At 42.2% G+C, this 15,635-nt stretch overlaps 1 protein-coding gene across 2 annotated transcripts in view; it reads right to left on the bottom strand.

The window, feature by feature from the left end:
- Positions 1–1,131: 1,131 nt before the first annotated feature.
- The window catches only part of MATCAP2 (microtubule associated tyrosine carboxypeptidase 2), a 52,196-nt gene continuing 37,692 nt past the window's right edge, over positions 1,132–15,635 (bottom strand). For both annotated transcript variants that reach the window (XM_075558193.1, XM_075558192.1), the window contains exons 2-6: positions 10,286–10,429; positions 9,517–9,649; positions 8,397–8,702; positions 2,990–3,087; positions 1,132–1,703 (exon numbers count right to left, since the gene is read on the bottom strand). In XM_075558193.1, coding sequence (XP_075414308.1) covers positions 1,542–1,703; positions 2,990–3,087; positions 8,397–8,702; positions 9,517–9,649; positions 10,286–10,417 — 831 coding nt within the window. In that variant the 5' untranslated portion in view covers positions 10,418–10,429 and the 3' untranslated portion in view covers positions 1,132–1,541. The remainder of the gene's footprint in view (positions 1,704–2,989; positions 3,088–8,396; positions 8,703–9,516; positions 9,650–10,285; positions 10,430–15,635) is intronic.

Below are 15,635 nucleotides of genomic sequence, written 5' to 3'. Positions count from 1 at the left end.
GCTTATTCGGAAGAAAGACGTTTCAAGAAGACTGACAACTGCATTGGTGAGAAAAAGACCAGGAAACAATCTTTCCATCCCAGCATGCACCTTGCTTATTCCTTTAGGACAGCAAGGCTGGCTTCCAAGAACATCGCTAGGAAACCTTACCCCATCCCTCCTGGATCTTGCCCCTTAAAATGCTTTCAATTTCCTGGATCCCAACAGCACCAAGAAAGCATAGAGTTTTGAGTCCCCTGAGGACGCTAAAACTGGCCTCTGATGTGCTGTAAATGGGGAGCGCACTTCTTGGGGAAGACTCCGAGAGGAGGAAACACCCCCACACCCCAGAAGGTAGAGGATATGCCGAGAAACAACTAGCTTATTCTGATATTTTTGTTTACTAAAGTTTCTATGATTTTATAGCAAACATTTCCGACTTACCCTTATAAGAACTGAGCTTTACTTTTTTTCCTTGCTGTTCATAATTCTAGTTAAAGACAGTCAGCAGAATCCACTCAGGGGATCTGAGAGGGCACCAACCCGATTCTGCTTAGGGACTAACTTGGTCATCAACTAGTAAACCGTAAAGCAAGGTGTGTGACTACTAAACCATAAAGATGCATGAGCTTCTAGCAGGGAAATAATATACCAGGGCAGAACTCGCATTTCTGATATTCAAGTTCTATCATTGTTGGGTCGAAGAAGTCAAAGATTTTATAAAATATATTATCACAAGGCTAGCTTATCAGATGTAGCCTGGAAATTCCAGTGTCAGGACATGGTCAAGTTTTCAGTAGGCGCTGCCCAGTCGGTATCTAGCTGCTACACTTCAAGTAGATCCGCCTGTCTGTCCATCAGCTGATTACATGTTCCATTTAGGGGACAGCCACGGGGTGTCCTCCTTCCCCAACTATTTCAGCCCTGAATAGCTAAAAACGTCTCCCACTTGATCCAAATCCGTGGCGAGGGAAAGACCCTGCAGGTGGTTAAGACGATTCCCTCACTGGTGCCACACGTGAGCAGGGTGAAACAGGCACGGGCAGAATTAGGGACAGCGCAAACTTTTCATATTTGCTTTTGCCCTTCCTTTACCACTACACGAGATTAGAATCTCAGCAGCAGCAGCTAACTTGGGAGGTATCACAAAACTAGGTTGGAAAGAATCGTCATCCTTTATCAACTACAGCGCAACCTTGGGTTTGAGCGGCCCTGGGACGCAGTCAGTCTCGAGTCAGAGCAGGTCTTGGTGTTCCTGCAGAAGTGTCCCCTCTGTGCAGCCGAGATTCCCCATGTCCCGCAGCAGCAGGATGGGGCTGTCACGCCTGGGATGCGGCGGGAAGTAGGAGTAGCATTCCCCTACAGCCCAGAGGAACGGTTCAGGGAAAGATGTTAAGGTCTGTGATGAAAACCTAAAACTTCAGCTGAATACTTACTGCAGGTCATCCTTTAGAAAACTCCGGTAAACAATCAGTCTTCTTTTATAAATCTGCTGGTGCTAACTGCACCTAATGGGTAATTTACATAGAGGCATAGCTTAGCTACCTGTGCAAGAGTGCAACCTAACATATAAGGTCTTGCAGTTCCCTGTCGGTCAGCTCGTTCACTTCCATGATCTTCTCTAAGTGCTCCATGTATCGGCCATGGTCCTGCAGGAAGTGAGGGACTCTCAGGTTCTCTGTAACGGCCAGTTCTTTCAGGCGATCCACATCTTCGTAAGAAACCTACAAAACGAAAGATGGGTCCGTTTTAAAACATAACCACGAGCTACACATTTTGAAGAGGAATCTCTCCCATGGATCCCAAATGAAAATCTTATTTTATTATTGTTATGATTTTTACTTTGAGTATAATTACAATTAAAACATAATTTTATCATTATTGTTAACAGGATACAATTATATAAAAATTGAATAAGCAACATAATTGGTGACTTGGCTAAAATGAGGGTGTACAGGGTGATGATGAGGCGTCTCCAAAGAGCTCCTGTCAATCAGCAGCTGTCGTGTTGGGCTGGAATGGAACACCTTGTCATTGGATCGCTCCCTTGACCCTTTGTGAAATTCTTCCAATGTTTTATATTCCCTGCTTTCACTCAATTGCGGCTTGTCTCTTTTGTTCATTGTTGCTGGGTCCTTTTTTACTTTTGGTCTTTGCTTTGTATGTTCTCCCGTGTAGGGAAGTCTGGCAGGGTGGCTCGATGGAGCCGGCAGCAGGATTAATCATGACTTGGGCACACAGAAGGGGGGAGGCTGGGGAAAATGGAGAGTCAACAGGAATGAGAACAGGAAGGAAACCGATGTTCCAAAGTGGATGATGGTGATGACTGCACAGCCTTCTTAACACAATTGAGCTACAGATTTGTATGATACGTTAATTAGAGCTAGACAAGTATTAAAATGCATGGATAAATTCTATCACCTTTACAATTAAAAAATATTAACATATATTAAATATCATGCAGTTCAATAGTTTAAACACATAAAAAGAGTTGTGTAATTATCAACACAATCAATTTTAGAACACTTTCCTCCTTCTGGAATGCATTAATATTAGCTACCCACCTAAATAAATCTCCTAACTAAACTGAAATAAAAATCAAGAAAATAAGTTATAAACACCATACTATCAAGTTAGGAAAATTAGAAAAATTAATATATATATATTAATTTGACTTGAGAAATATAATTTGCTTTGTTTTGTCTTTTTTGAGAAATATAATTTGTATTACATTCGTTTGTTTTTTTCTCCAATTTTTATGATTAAATTAATTTTTTTTCTTATTACTTTTATTCTCCTGTGTGAGAAGCCCATTTTCCATAGATATTTAAATTAGGTCTGGAGTGGAATCCACTCAATGGCAGTAGGTTTTGTTTGTTTGTTGGCTTATCATGTAAAGACCATGCACTCCACAACAACAGTTGGCCCGTGTGTCTTGTTTGAGCGCACAGTGCCCCTGGAGGAGAGGCTGACTCTGTGTCAGGGGCTGCGGGCTGTTGGCTGCACTCACCTTTCCCAGGGCAGTCAGCAAATGGAAGTCAATGGTCTCTCTGTATCGCAGGATTTGAAGGATCCCATCCAAGTACACCTGGTCTTTACTGAAACACCCTGGAGGAACCAGATTAGTGTTTACTTCTGGACATTTACACACAATATTAAGTATATGGGCATTAAATCATTCCTTTCACTATAGAGACCAACCCTGTATAAAAATTCTAGCTTGCCAGGAGTTTATTTTTTGTGTAACTATCTTAATAACACAAAGTATATGGGCCTGGGGACGCCATGATAATATGCACACTAGTTTTCTCTACCCCTAAATCCCAGCACCTTAAGAACTAAAATAACATTTCCCCCTACTTATAAAAAATCACTAGTAATTTAAAATATGGGACTTTTATAAATGATTATTCCAATACCCACCACCACCACCACCCAATACCCAGTCATGCGACCATAGCCATACACCCATCCCGCGATGAAGGCATTTGGTGAGGGTAGGGCTGGCTGGGCTGGGGCTTCGAGTGGCAACTGGTCCAAGAGGGGGCAGAGGGTGGGTGTTCGAGATGCATGAGAAACTCCTAGGAAGCATTTTCAAATTACACCCTCTTTCCATGGAGAGAAGGGCTATGGAGGAAAACCACTCTAGGTGACTTTGATATTATTCCTCCCCATGAACACAAGGATCAGAACTAGATTTTGAAGCACACGATTTAAAGAACATACAGGTTTAAAATATAAATACTGTGGATGACAAACATGAAAAGTCGGTACAGCTCATAAGATCTGAGCCTACTTAGAAACAGATGCCCTGCTTACCAAGAAATCTTTTCTCCCATCCTGACATACCTAAAAAGTTTTTTAAAAATTTGCTCTATTCAATGGACTAAAATTGTGCCCCTAGGGAGATTCCCATATCGAGGAAGAATGGTTGATTTTGTTAGAGCAGATAATAGCATGGGATGTGTTCCTTATCCGAGATGCACAAAGAAGTATTTTGGGGTAAAAAACTCGATGTCTGGAATTCACTCTCAAATACTATTGGAAAACAGGAACTTGAGAGAAGAATCAGAATTAGAAAATACAACTGTTCAAATTGGTAAAATATCAAGGAGGGTTCAGCATATTAATTGTTTTTTCTATTTTGTATGCTTGAAATTTTCATGAAATGTTAAAAAAACAAAACCTCGTCTTAAAAAAAGAATATAAAATGGCTTTTCCATAGATTGTCATGAACAGCACAGAAGCCCCTTGTGTACCTGGATACAGAGTTCAAAATGCAGCAGAAACTCAAGTCCATTGCTATTGTGTCCATTCCAGCCCACAGCTGCCCCATACAGGGTTTCCCAAACTGTCTAACTTTATGGAGCACACAGCTTCCACTTTTTCCTGTGGAGCAGGGGGTTAGAATTGCTGACCTTGTGGTTAGCAAGCCAGAGGGTCACCAGGGCTTCTAAAATACATGCCCAAACCAAGACCCAAACCAAAACACTGTCACGGAGTCCAGTCCCACGTATACTGACCCAACGGTTACACCTTCAGCTGTGACGCGCGCGGTCGGCAATGTAACCGCGGAGGAAGACGGGCCTTTCTACTCCTGTAAAAAGCGACTCCCGGGAACTCACAGGGACCGTTCTGCCCCGTCCTCTAGGGCTGCCATGATCGGCATTGACCTGAAGGCAGTCAGTTTATAGGGCAAAGTAGAACTGCCCCTGTGGGTTTTTGAGACTGTACATCTCACTGGAATAGAAAGCCCCTCCCTCAGAGGGGCTGGTGATTTTGAAATGCCAACCTTACAGCAAGTGACAGGGTCTAAAAGTCATTGGAAAATGGCAAATACTCCTTGTTGTTCTGAAAAATAGACTGGAGGTGACTTTGCACCTGTGAAAGGCAGTGGGGAGCCATCCTGCTCCCTGGATGGCTCACCTGGTCCAGGCCGTCGGGCCCACACTGCACTAACAGCATGAGCTGTGGCTGCTCCTGTCACCACTGGTTGATTCCCACGCTTGGCAACCCCTTGTGTGGCAGGCAGAAAGCGCCATAGGGTTTCTGAGGCTGTGACCCCCAGAAGCCAACTGCCAGACCTTTGGGAGGAACTCAAATCACCAACATTTGCTCTAGGAGGTAAGTATCAAGACATTTCAATACTTTCATCAACACATCTTCTTCTTAACATATTTTAAACCATTTATTCATTTGGAAGTTAAAAATGCTCATGCCAGTGATGGTGGTGTTCCCAGCACAGCACCTGTTAACATTCACTACAGCAGAGTTTGAAAACAACAGCTAACACAACCATCACTGACTTGAGTAAGGATTTTCCCAGTTCCAAGTAATTAGAAGAAAACATGTAGCTATAAAGAACTAATATATGACTCTTCCCAATTCTTGTATTGCCTGCATGGTATTGCCTGACAATCTGCTTCCAATATGGTAAAAATAAAAAAAGTAAAATCTGTTTTTGAGCAATCTTTAGTCTTAAAACTGCTGGCAAAACTTTTACACTAGAACTGCTTCTGAAGATACAATATGCACTACGATTGCACTCTTTGTACAAATAATAATTATAATGTTATGAATCGAAATGAAATCACAGATTCAGTAAGGGGCATCACTGAATGCTAAAATTATTAAATGGAACTCTGTTAGGAAAAAGGATATTCACCTGATTGCTCTTACTTCACAGGGCACTTAATAAGGGCCAATGTACCTTCACAAAGGAAAGAACTCACAGACCCCACCTTTATCCAGGATCACACTTGGCCTCTTCAATGGTGGGGCAGCCTGTCATCACGTGGCCCAGATGGCTTATGTATTCTTGCCCACATTTGCCCTGAGCTTAATCACAACCAGATTGTGGTGAGTTCTATAAGAACTCAGGCCTGGACTTTCATTGAAGGGTCAGAATTATAAAAAACAAAAAAGGCACAGAAGACTGCTCTACAGTAGAAGACAAATCACTAAGGAAACAAAACCACTAAACGTAATCTGTGAACCTGGAATGGGTCTCTATTTTTTTTTTCTTAAACAGCTATAAAGAACATTTTAGGAACAGAGAAGAAACTTAATTATAGTTTGGTATTAGTTGATATTATAGAATTAATGTTCATTTTCTTAAGTGTGAAAATGACATTATGGTCATGTTTGTAAAGATGAAATGTCAAGTTAACAGTTTTAAAAGTCAAAGAGAGCATTCAAAACAATGAAAGATCTCAAATCAATAGCCTACCTAACTTCACAATTTGAGACACTAAAAAGCAAAAAAAGCCAAATACTCCTAAGGCTACCAGGAAGAAAGAAATAACATATCAGTGTAAAAACAAATGCAACAAAGAATAGAAAACCAATTCACAGAATCAATGAACCTCAAAGTTGGTTATTTGAAAAGTTTAACAAAATAAGCAAATCTTTTGCTGGAATAGCAAAAAGAAAGTTCAAATAAATTAAAATCCAAAACGAAAGTGGAGATATTACTATCAACTCATCAGATGGAAAAGGAAAATAAGAAAGTACTAGGGACTATTACATGACAACAAATTTGATAAATTAAATGGACAGGTTTTTAGAAATACATACTACCTAAACGGACACAGAAGAAACAAGACTTAAACAGACTCATTACAAGCACAGCAACTGGCTCAGTAATGACCAAGCTACGGCAGCTGCAAGTGTGGCAGGGCAAACTCACCAGTTGCTCTGGGTAAAAGAGCCTGTCTGCACCTGGGAAGATTCACAGCCTCGGACTCAAAGGGGCAGTTCCACTCTGTCCTATAGGGTGGACAGGAGCTGGAACTGACTTGAGGGCAGTAGGTTTGGTTTGGTTTGGATAGCCATAGGGAAGAATATTATCCAGGATTTTTTAAAGCTGCAGGCTTGATTCAGGCTGTACCAATGCATGGAAACCTTGGAAAGATTATGTTAAGCCAGTCACAAAGCAGCCATCCAGTCTCAGGGACATTATTATCTGATTCCACTTACAGGAACATCCAAAATAAGCAAATCAATAGGTATTGCATAGCAAACGCATATTTAGCTGTGTTTTATTGACTATTCAGACACTTGGTTGTGCGGATCATAACACATTATGGTTAACACTGTGAAGAAGAGGAACTCCAGAACACTTAACTGAGCTCGCGGGTAACACGCATAGACCGAGAGGCAGTCATGCAAGCATCAGAAGTCGATACTACCTGGTTAAAAATTTTAAAGTCAGGTCCTGTCACTCTACTTAATCAGCGCGAGTGTTGAGCAAGTCACCTGAGGACTATATGAACAAGAACACAGCATCAGACTGGAGGAGGACATCCGTCTCCTGCAACATGCAGGTGACACAGCTTGCTTGCTGAAAGTGAAGAAGACTTGAAGCACTTATTGCTGAACTCTAAAGAGTACAGGATGGAATACAATCCAACATACAACAAAAATCCTCACAACTGGACCAATGAGCAACATTATTGATAAATGCAGAAAATATTGAAGGGGTCAAAGATTTTCTTTTCCTGGGACCCACAATTAATACCTAAGGAAGGAGTCCAGAAATCACACATGGATTGGGTTGGGAAAGCTTGCTCCTTGAAACTTCTTCAAAGTCTTAAGAAGCATAGACACCTTAAGAACTAAGGTGCGCCAGACTCAATCCATGATATTTTCAATAACCCGATAAGCACATGAACGTTGGACAATAAATAAGGAAGCCCAGAGAAGAATAGACACATATCAATTATGGGGCTGGCGAAAAATACTGACTACCCCCTGGACTGCCCGAAGAATGAACAGCTCTGTCTTGGACGAAACACAGCCAAAGCGTTCTTTAGAAGGGAGGGCAGCAAGACTTCATCTCACGTGCTTTGGACATATTATCAGAAGGGAGCAGTCCCTGGAGGAGGACACCGCGCTTGGTAAAGTAGAGGGTCAGTGAGGAAGAGGAAGACTCTCAGCCCTGTGGACTGACGCAGTGGCTGCAGCAAAGAGCACCAACAGTAGTGCGTGTGAGGGCAGGGCAGCGCAGGGCAGCGCAGCGCTTTGCTGTTAAGACACAGGTCGCGTGGGTCGGAACAGTATCGAACAACAACAGCCATCACCATGGACAAGTTTAGAATATTTTTATTGCCCCATAAAGTAACCCAGACCCATTAGCAGTCAGTCCTCAGCCTCCTCACCCCAACTCTAAGCAACCATCTTCTACTTTTAGTACCTATTGCTTTCTACTCTTCTTTGCATATTAGAACATTTTCAAAAGGAACGGGGAAACATAATACTAAAGAAAACGTGGTTTGGGCAAATGAGCACTGCTTTCACATAACAATGGTTTCCTGTTTCCTGAGTGAGTCAATTCTCTGACTGGAGGGTTAGGAAGTAACTAAAATTGCTAGACAACCACCCATCAAATCAGAAAACGGACAGCCAGAGCCACCCACCTGGTTGGGAAGTATCAGTCCATCCCCTCTTGGCTCGCACACAGTAATCCCATCTTGTGTTGGGGTCCTGGACAAACTGTCCAATATCTCTGAAGAGTTCGCAAAAAGACACCTGGCTGGCCTGGTAGACTGTGTAGTAGAGGAGGGCAGCTCTCCATAAGAAGGGGTCTTTTCTAAACAGGACACTGTGAATACTTGCCAGTCCTTCCTCCGTGGGGTTGTTTGGCTTCAGCTCATGTTTTTTACGGCCAGTCCAACTGTTCCAGGGTTGCTGGAGGTTGTTGATCCCTCGAAAATAATGTGTGCCTGTGAAGAAAGAGAAAATGCACATGAATCACACGAACTCGCGTTTTTTAATTAGTCTCCCAAAAAGCTATCATCAATAATTCTAAATCCCAATTGACGTGTGCTTCCAAATCAAAACACGCAGGAAATGACCTGACCTTAAAGACTTGGGGAAATCCCATGACTCAACTTTCAGCCACAGGACACAGGGACACAGGGTAGACAGTAATAGCAAAGGTATGAATTTCTTACACACTGACCATACAAGATCAAAAGGGCAGCACTGGTTTAGGGACACAGCTCAGAGAGATTGCAGAAAGTGACAGGGAAGGAGGGAAAGGAGGGAGGGAAAGCGCTGTTCCATTGTAGGGATGGCAATCAGTGTCACAAAACAAATGCTCCCTGAGTTATTGAGAAGAAAACCAATATGCTCTGTAAATTTTCACCCAAAGTACCATAAAAAGTTTAAAAAAGTGAACAAAAAAGACATGTCTCCTAAGAGGAGGTATGTAACCTTATAAAAAGTTACCTTCTTAAAAGAGAAGAGTCATACACTTAATATTTGAAAATAATCTTTAAGAGTTGTTTATTCAACTAAGGAATAAACATCAGGAATCAGGGTTAAATGATTTTCTAAGCCTAATACAGCTAAACAGAGCTCTAAAAACAATACAATTTAATTTGAAATTATATATCTGCACGTTAGCCTTTAGTCCTGGTGATATTTATGACTTTTTGCCAAATGGTACTAGGAACCTTTCATTAAGACAAAAATTCTCTGATGAGAACTCCCATTGCTACAAACGGACAGAGTTTTGAAAAGGGCTGGCCCTACCGATTTCATGCCTCAGCATCCCCTCCAGCCAGTGCTCACGTGCAGTGGAAACATTGATGGTGAGAGTGGGACAGCCGTTTACTACTGTCATGGAGGCTCGGGAGAGCAGGTCTTCTGTGAGGTGAACAACAATCTAAGAAGTGAGAAGAAAAATATGTTTATATGAAATTAAAAACTAAGGGGTGAGACTTTCACAGAAATCCATAGCCCCATAATGTAACACTTCCATGTTTGTTTGTTTACAGACATCTTGAATCTCCCAGACACCAAGGGGACAAAATGTAGAGCCAGTGCTCTTTGAACTTACTGATTTGAGCATTTGGGAGCCCAAGCACTGGCACTGGGTTATGAGGAAAGAAGACAGCCGTGCGGAGGAGACAGCAAACACTCAGAGTTGTCCCCCTGCTGTCCTCTCACATTGAGGCCCTCACTAAAACCACCGAAAAGGGAAAACAGTAGCCAGAGTCCTGTTCGGTGGGTGACCGGCTACTAAGAACTTCCTCCTAACCTGAGAGGCTACCTGGACATTTGTCTCCATTCATAATTCTCACAGAAATCCGAGAATCATACAAGTTGTGCAGAAATGGCAGGAGGAAATGAAGAATGGGAAGACAAGCGAGCACGACAAAATAATTCTATTATCGCAGGAACTTGGGTGTCTAGTATTTAGTGAGAATCGGTGAGAAACGTAACGAGTAGGTTTGGGGAGACAGAACCTGCAGGAGAACGTGGTGTTCCGGCCACCTCCCCCATCCACACACACTCTTACCTCACCCAGGCAGCCTTCTTTGGTCATGTACTTCCTGACATGGCTCCAGATTCGCGTTTTAGAGAGCAGACTGCCACCAGTGGCCTGCTCAAAATTTTCATAACTGCCATATTTCTGTAGAGTCAGCGCCATAATATTGATGGCCTGTAAGGAAACACAGATCAAGAAACTAAGTAGCCTCACATTACTTTGAGATGAGTGACCAGGAATTATGTATGTGGGGGGTGGGGGGCGCTTCAAAAAGTTTGCAGGGAAGTTCCATTATCTTTCAAATTCCATGTTCCCTCAAGTTTTTGAAGCCCCCTCATATTTATCATAACCCGTTCCATGATTATTGCCTTCCAGATTAAACTGTGGTTAAGTTAACACTTCTTTCTAATCCTAAACAGCTTTGACTCATTTTCACCAATGTCTGTGAACTCATACAACGGTGGCTCTCTCTCCCTGTACTCCTTTCGCTCAACATGCTCACAGCGAGAGGGGCTCACGTGCCACACTGGCCTCATGGTGCAGGCTGACGGGGAGGCAGGGAGGCTCGTGGTGACTGCACAGAACTCAGTGTGCACAGTGTGCGTCTATACCAGCCCATGGTGACAATCGCCATCTGGACCGATGGAGAAAAACCCCAACGTTTCAACCAGTCTTTTATGAAAATCCAGCAGAAGCTAATGTTTTATTGAGTACTTTTTTTGGTTGAAAACAGTCCCCACATTATTAAGAATACTTTTCCCTCCTTCTCACTCTGGGTAACTGACTACATTCTTCATGCATTTTCCCATCACAGGAACATGAGAGGTAATACAAACGCAGAACAAAAGACACACAGACACACACACACGTGGGATCATCAGTATTTATAGGAAATGCCTCATGGCCTAAATCTATTGCCTTGGAGCCCATCCTGACCCATAAGGATTCCACAATTTGCCCAACAGAGAGGAAAACCTAACACTGTTGGAAAATGTTCTTTAAAGACCTTTTGGCTCTCTTATCCCCAGAGGAATGGCAAAATGAACCAATTTACAAGTTACAGTCTTTTATACCTGTGGTAGTTACAGAATTTCCTTTCAACACGAAGATACATAAAAGTGTAGCGGTAGAGTTCAATCTGTCAGTCAGGTCACAGCCTGATGGTGACTCCTTGTGGGTGTGGCCTTCTCATAAGGAGAGTCCTGAGACCTCCCCCTCTAGGTGCCTTTACCTTCCTGATGGCGAACCCTGGTTGCAGGGGCTGCGTCCACCACCATGGGATCCCGGGACGTTGCGTCCACTGGCCAGTGATATTCCTTCATTCTGCATGCTTGCAAGTGGCTTCGTGATTCTGAACTAGCGATTATGGACTAGTATCAGACATATGGACTTAAGTTAGACTGGGCTCGGATGTTTTCCTGATATACAATTACTTCTTGATATAAAGCTCTTCCTTACACATATATGCATGTCATTGGATTTGTCGCTATAGTCAGTCAACTCAGTCTAACAGAGAATTTGCATTCTGAGAAACATTGATGGAAAAGCTTTATCAAGCAATTTCACCACTATCCCTGCTGGAAAGATATTCATTACTAATAAATTAGTCAGGAATCAAATTATCATATCAAGAAATTGCTCCAGTAGTCAATGCCCAGCTTATTTTCCCCAAGCCAATTTTTTTAAAGCCTTACTATTTCAAATGTGGTCCAGAGGCCAGCAGCATTGTCCTCACCCTGGAGCATGTTTCCAATGCAGAATCTGGACTGCCGGTCGCCCCGCCGCCCCAACCCCAGGGCCTACTGAATCAGATCCTTCAGGTAACTTACAAGCTCCTCAGGTAACTTCTATGCACACTGAAAGGCGGAAGTATCACATCAAATAGAGAAGTCGGCACAAATGCACTAGCAACTGATTTATTAAATGACAACCAGCATTATTTAAAGCACAGATTAGCACATAATTAAAAACTCATTTTCGCAGCTTACAAAACTGTTTAGCAAAATCTCAAATGATCATAAAACAGCTACTTTAAGCACTAGAGTGACCCAAGCCATGGCACTGTCAATGGCCTCATATGCATGCGAAAGCTGGGTCATGTATAAGGAATGGTGAAAAAGAACTGGTGCATTTGAATTACAGTGTTGGCCAAGATATAGGAAGTATCATGGACTGGCAGAGAAGAAACAAGCCTGCCTAAGAGGAAGTCCAGTCAGGATGCTCCTTAGAAGGGAGGGCGGTGAGACTTCATCTCATGTGCCTTGGATTTCTCAAGAGAACCCAGCCCCTGGTAAAGGTGTCATGCTTGGTAAAGCAGAGAGTCAGCAGGAGAGAGGAAGGCCTTCAAGGAGCTGGACTGGCACAGTGGCTCTACCAACAGACACACATGGCAACAGCTGTGAGGACGGGGCAGGACAGGGCAGTGCTTCCTTCTGGTTTAGCTCCTGACCTGATGATACCTAACAACGACAACAACAACATTCACTAGAATAGACATAAAGGTGTCGAGAGCAGTAAGAACTCAAATACTGGTGATCCTCCCTAGCACAGATCATCAATATTAGTAGAAGCCCGAGTGAAAATATTCATTATAAGAGCAAGATTAGGAATTATGCCGGGAAAATGGCCTGTGAATAAAGAAGAAGAAATTGTATCCTGACAATGACATGTTTCTCACTGATGCTGACCTGACTTTGACTTATAGCAACCCTGTGAGACAGAGTAGACCTGCCCCTTAAGGCACCCTAGATTGTCAATCTTTGGAAGCAGATTACCACACCTTTCAATCCTGCAAAACAGCTGGTGGGTTTGAACCTTGCAGTCTAATGCTTAACCCACTGCACCACCAGTGCAGATTAATTTATACTTATGCAAGATTTTAGCCAAGATGTATACCTATGCACTAATTATAAGACAAGTAGGTGGCATAATTCAGAATAAAGTTATAATAGTAATGAACCAACCCACTTAACTATTAAAAATAGATAAAGTAAAAATCTCTTGGTTATGTGGGATTAGAAAACTGGAAATACTTGTTTAAAGAGAAACTAATGAACCACTCAGTTTTTTTCTTTGTTTGTTTGAATCAGCAGAATGTACATCAATCCAATGGTTTCCACATGTGCAATTCAATAGCATTGATTTTGAGCTTTGAACTGTGAAAGCGCTCGCGCTCCTCGTCTGAGTTGTCTCCCCCACTCCTAGTTTCCAAGCTCATCCTGTGAGTCCCTATTGCAGTCGGATCCTACACATTTTGAACAGAGCACCATGTGCAAGGCTGCATTCTTTACTGGTGAAGTTAAAGGACTGTTTGGTTTTCAGAAGACTTCAGGAGGTGTCTTTGGTTTAAGGCTTAAAGATTATCTTAGGGCAATAGTTTCTGGGGTCTATCCCCCTCTATGACCCCCCCCCAAAAAATCTGGATTCCCAGAAAGTCTGAAATTCTGTTGTACATTCCCCCTTTGATCTGGATTCTTCTACAGAACCTCTGACCGAATTTCTGTCATGGCAGCCGGCACCATTCCGTTTTTGTGTTGTCACAGAAAAGGAGGCCACTCCCTGCTCTCTTAGGAAATATCTCATCTCCTCCTCCTCGTCCAGATTGTCCTGCTTCCTCTGTTGTTCCAGGTGAATACAGATCGATGGTGAAGCCTTGACTGGCTAGCTTGAATGGCTGGCTAGCTTCTGAGACCACACGCACTATGCTAGGAAGTAGAAGGTAGAACAAAGCACTTAATACGTTATTAGGCCAATTAACTGGGATGTCCCATGAAACCATGACCTAAACCTCCAACCAGGAAACCAAAATCCCATGAGATGTTTGGTTAAACATAAACAGCCTCAGCAGCTACCTTTTTTGGTCATTGTTTATAAAAACATTGATCACACAACTTTTGCCAATTCAACTTTGTTTATAGGTGTGCTATATTGACTTTACTGACAGTAACTATATTAACCAACTATGCACTCAGGCCACTTGCTAATTAGTCACTAATATCTCCTTTTAGGATTATACACATTTAAAAGGAATTGCATAGGAAGGCACTTAAACATTGAAATAGACAATTTCTACAGACTTTTCATCAGGGTAGATTGCTGGTGGGGGAACTGCATTACTGAGGTCATCTCCAGGAGCAGCCAACCACTCTCTTCATCTATGTAGAAACTCGCCTTGACCTGCTCACAGGCACCAAGGAAACTCTATTTCCTTACAACTTTGAGAATACCAAGAACAAGTATTTCATTCCTATATGTAAATGATGTGAAATTACATATTTCTGACAGTTTTAAACGTACAGGCAGTCCCCCAGGTTAGGAACATCTGACTCATGTACAAGCCATGGTTAACAACTAAACTGTCAAGTCTATTATATTAAAAACTCAAGGAAATAACAAATTTGTTATAAAAATAGGAGCAATTTTGTGAGGTGCATGGAAACATTATTATTATGACTACTGTTTTATCATGTTATTTCATCTGGAAGTATTTCTTTAATTTTTTGTGCATAGAAGAAAACCTAACACTAAATTAAAGCAAATATTGGAATGATGTCAGATAGGAATTATACTTAACAGCTCCAAACTTGTGTACAATTTTGACTTAAAGACAGATTTAGAAAGTATTCATAATGGTCAGCAGACAGACCTAGAACTATTTATAGGCCCTTTTCTTCTTTTTTCCATGTCTATCTACATAAGACAGGCAAGATAACCAATCCCGAGGAGGAAACAACGGGACCAACAGTTCTGGGGGGACAGGGGAGAGGGGGAGGAGGGATAAAGGGAGGAGGGAGCCAACAAACCCAGGGACAAGGGAACAACAAGAGATCTAAAATGGATGGCAAGGAGGATATAGAATGCCTGGTGGGGTTTGGTCAAGTGCAATGTAGCCGAGAGGAATTACTGAGAGCCAAATGAAAGTTGAACATGATAGTAGGGCAGGAGGAAAGGAAAAGGAAATAGAGGAAAGAACTAGGAGGGAAAGGACATTTACAGAGGTATAAATATAGGCATATATATAAATATATTAATATAAAACAATAGAAATATATGTTTATGTACCTATATTTATGTTAAGTATCAAGGAAGCAGATAGACATTGGGCCTCTACTCAAGTCCTCCCTCAACACAAGAACACTGTTCTAAGAATCTGGCATTCTATCATGCTCCCCTTCCTGATACAATTGCTGAAGACAAAATAGGTCCATAAGCAAATGTGCTGAAAAAAGTTGATGGTTCCTGGCTATTAAAAGATATAGCATCTGGGGCCTTAAAGGCTTGAAGTTAAACACGTGGCCATCTAGCATGGAAGCAACAAAGCCCACATGGAAGAAGCACACCAGCCTGTGTGATCATGAGGTATTGATGGGATCGGATATCA

This window comes from Tenrec ecaudatus, chromosome 9, assembly GCF_050624435.1.
Source record: "Tenrec ecaudatus isolate mTenEca1 chromosome 9, mTenEca1.hap1, whole genome shotgun sequence".
Classification (NCBI taxonomy): Eukaryota; Metazoa; Chordata; class Mammalia; order Afrosoricida; family Tenrecidae; genus Tenrec; species Tenrec ecaudatus.
Note: the sequence above shows the minus strand (reverse complement) of the source record. Positions and strands in the feature narration are given on the sequence as shown.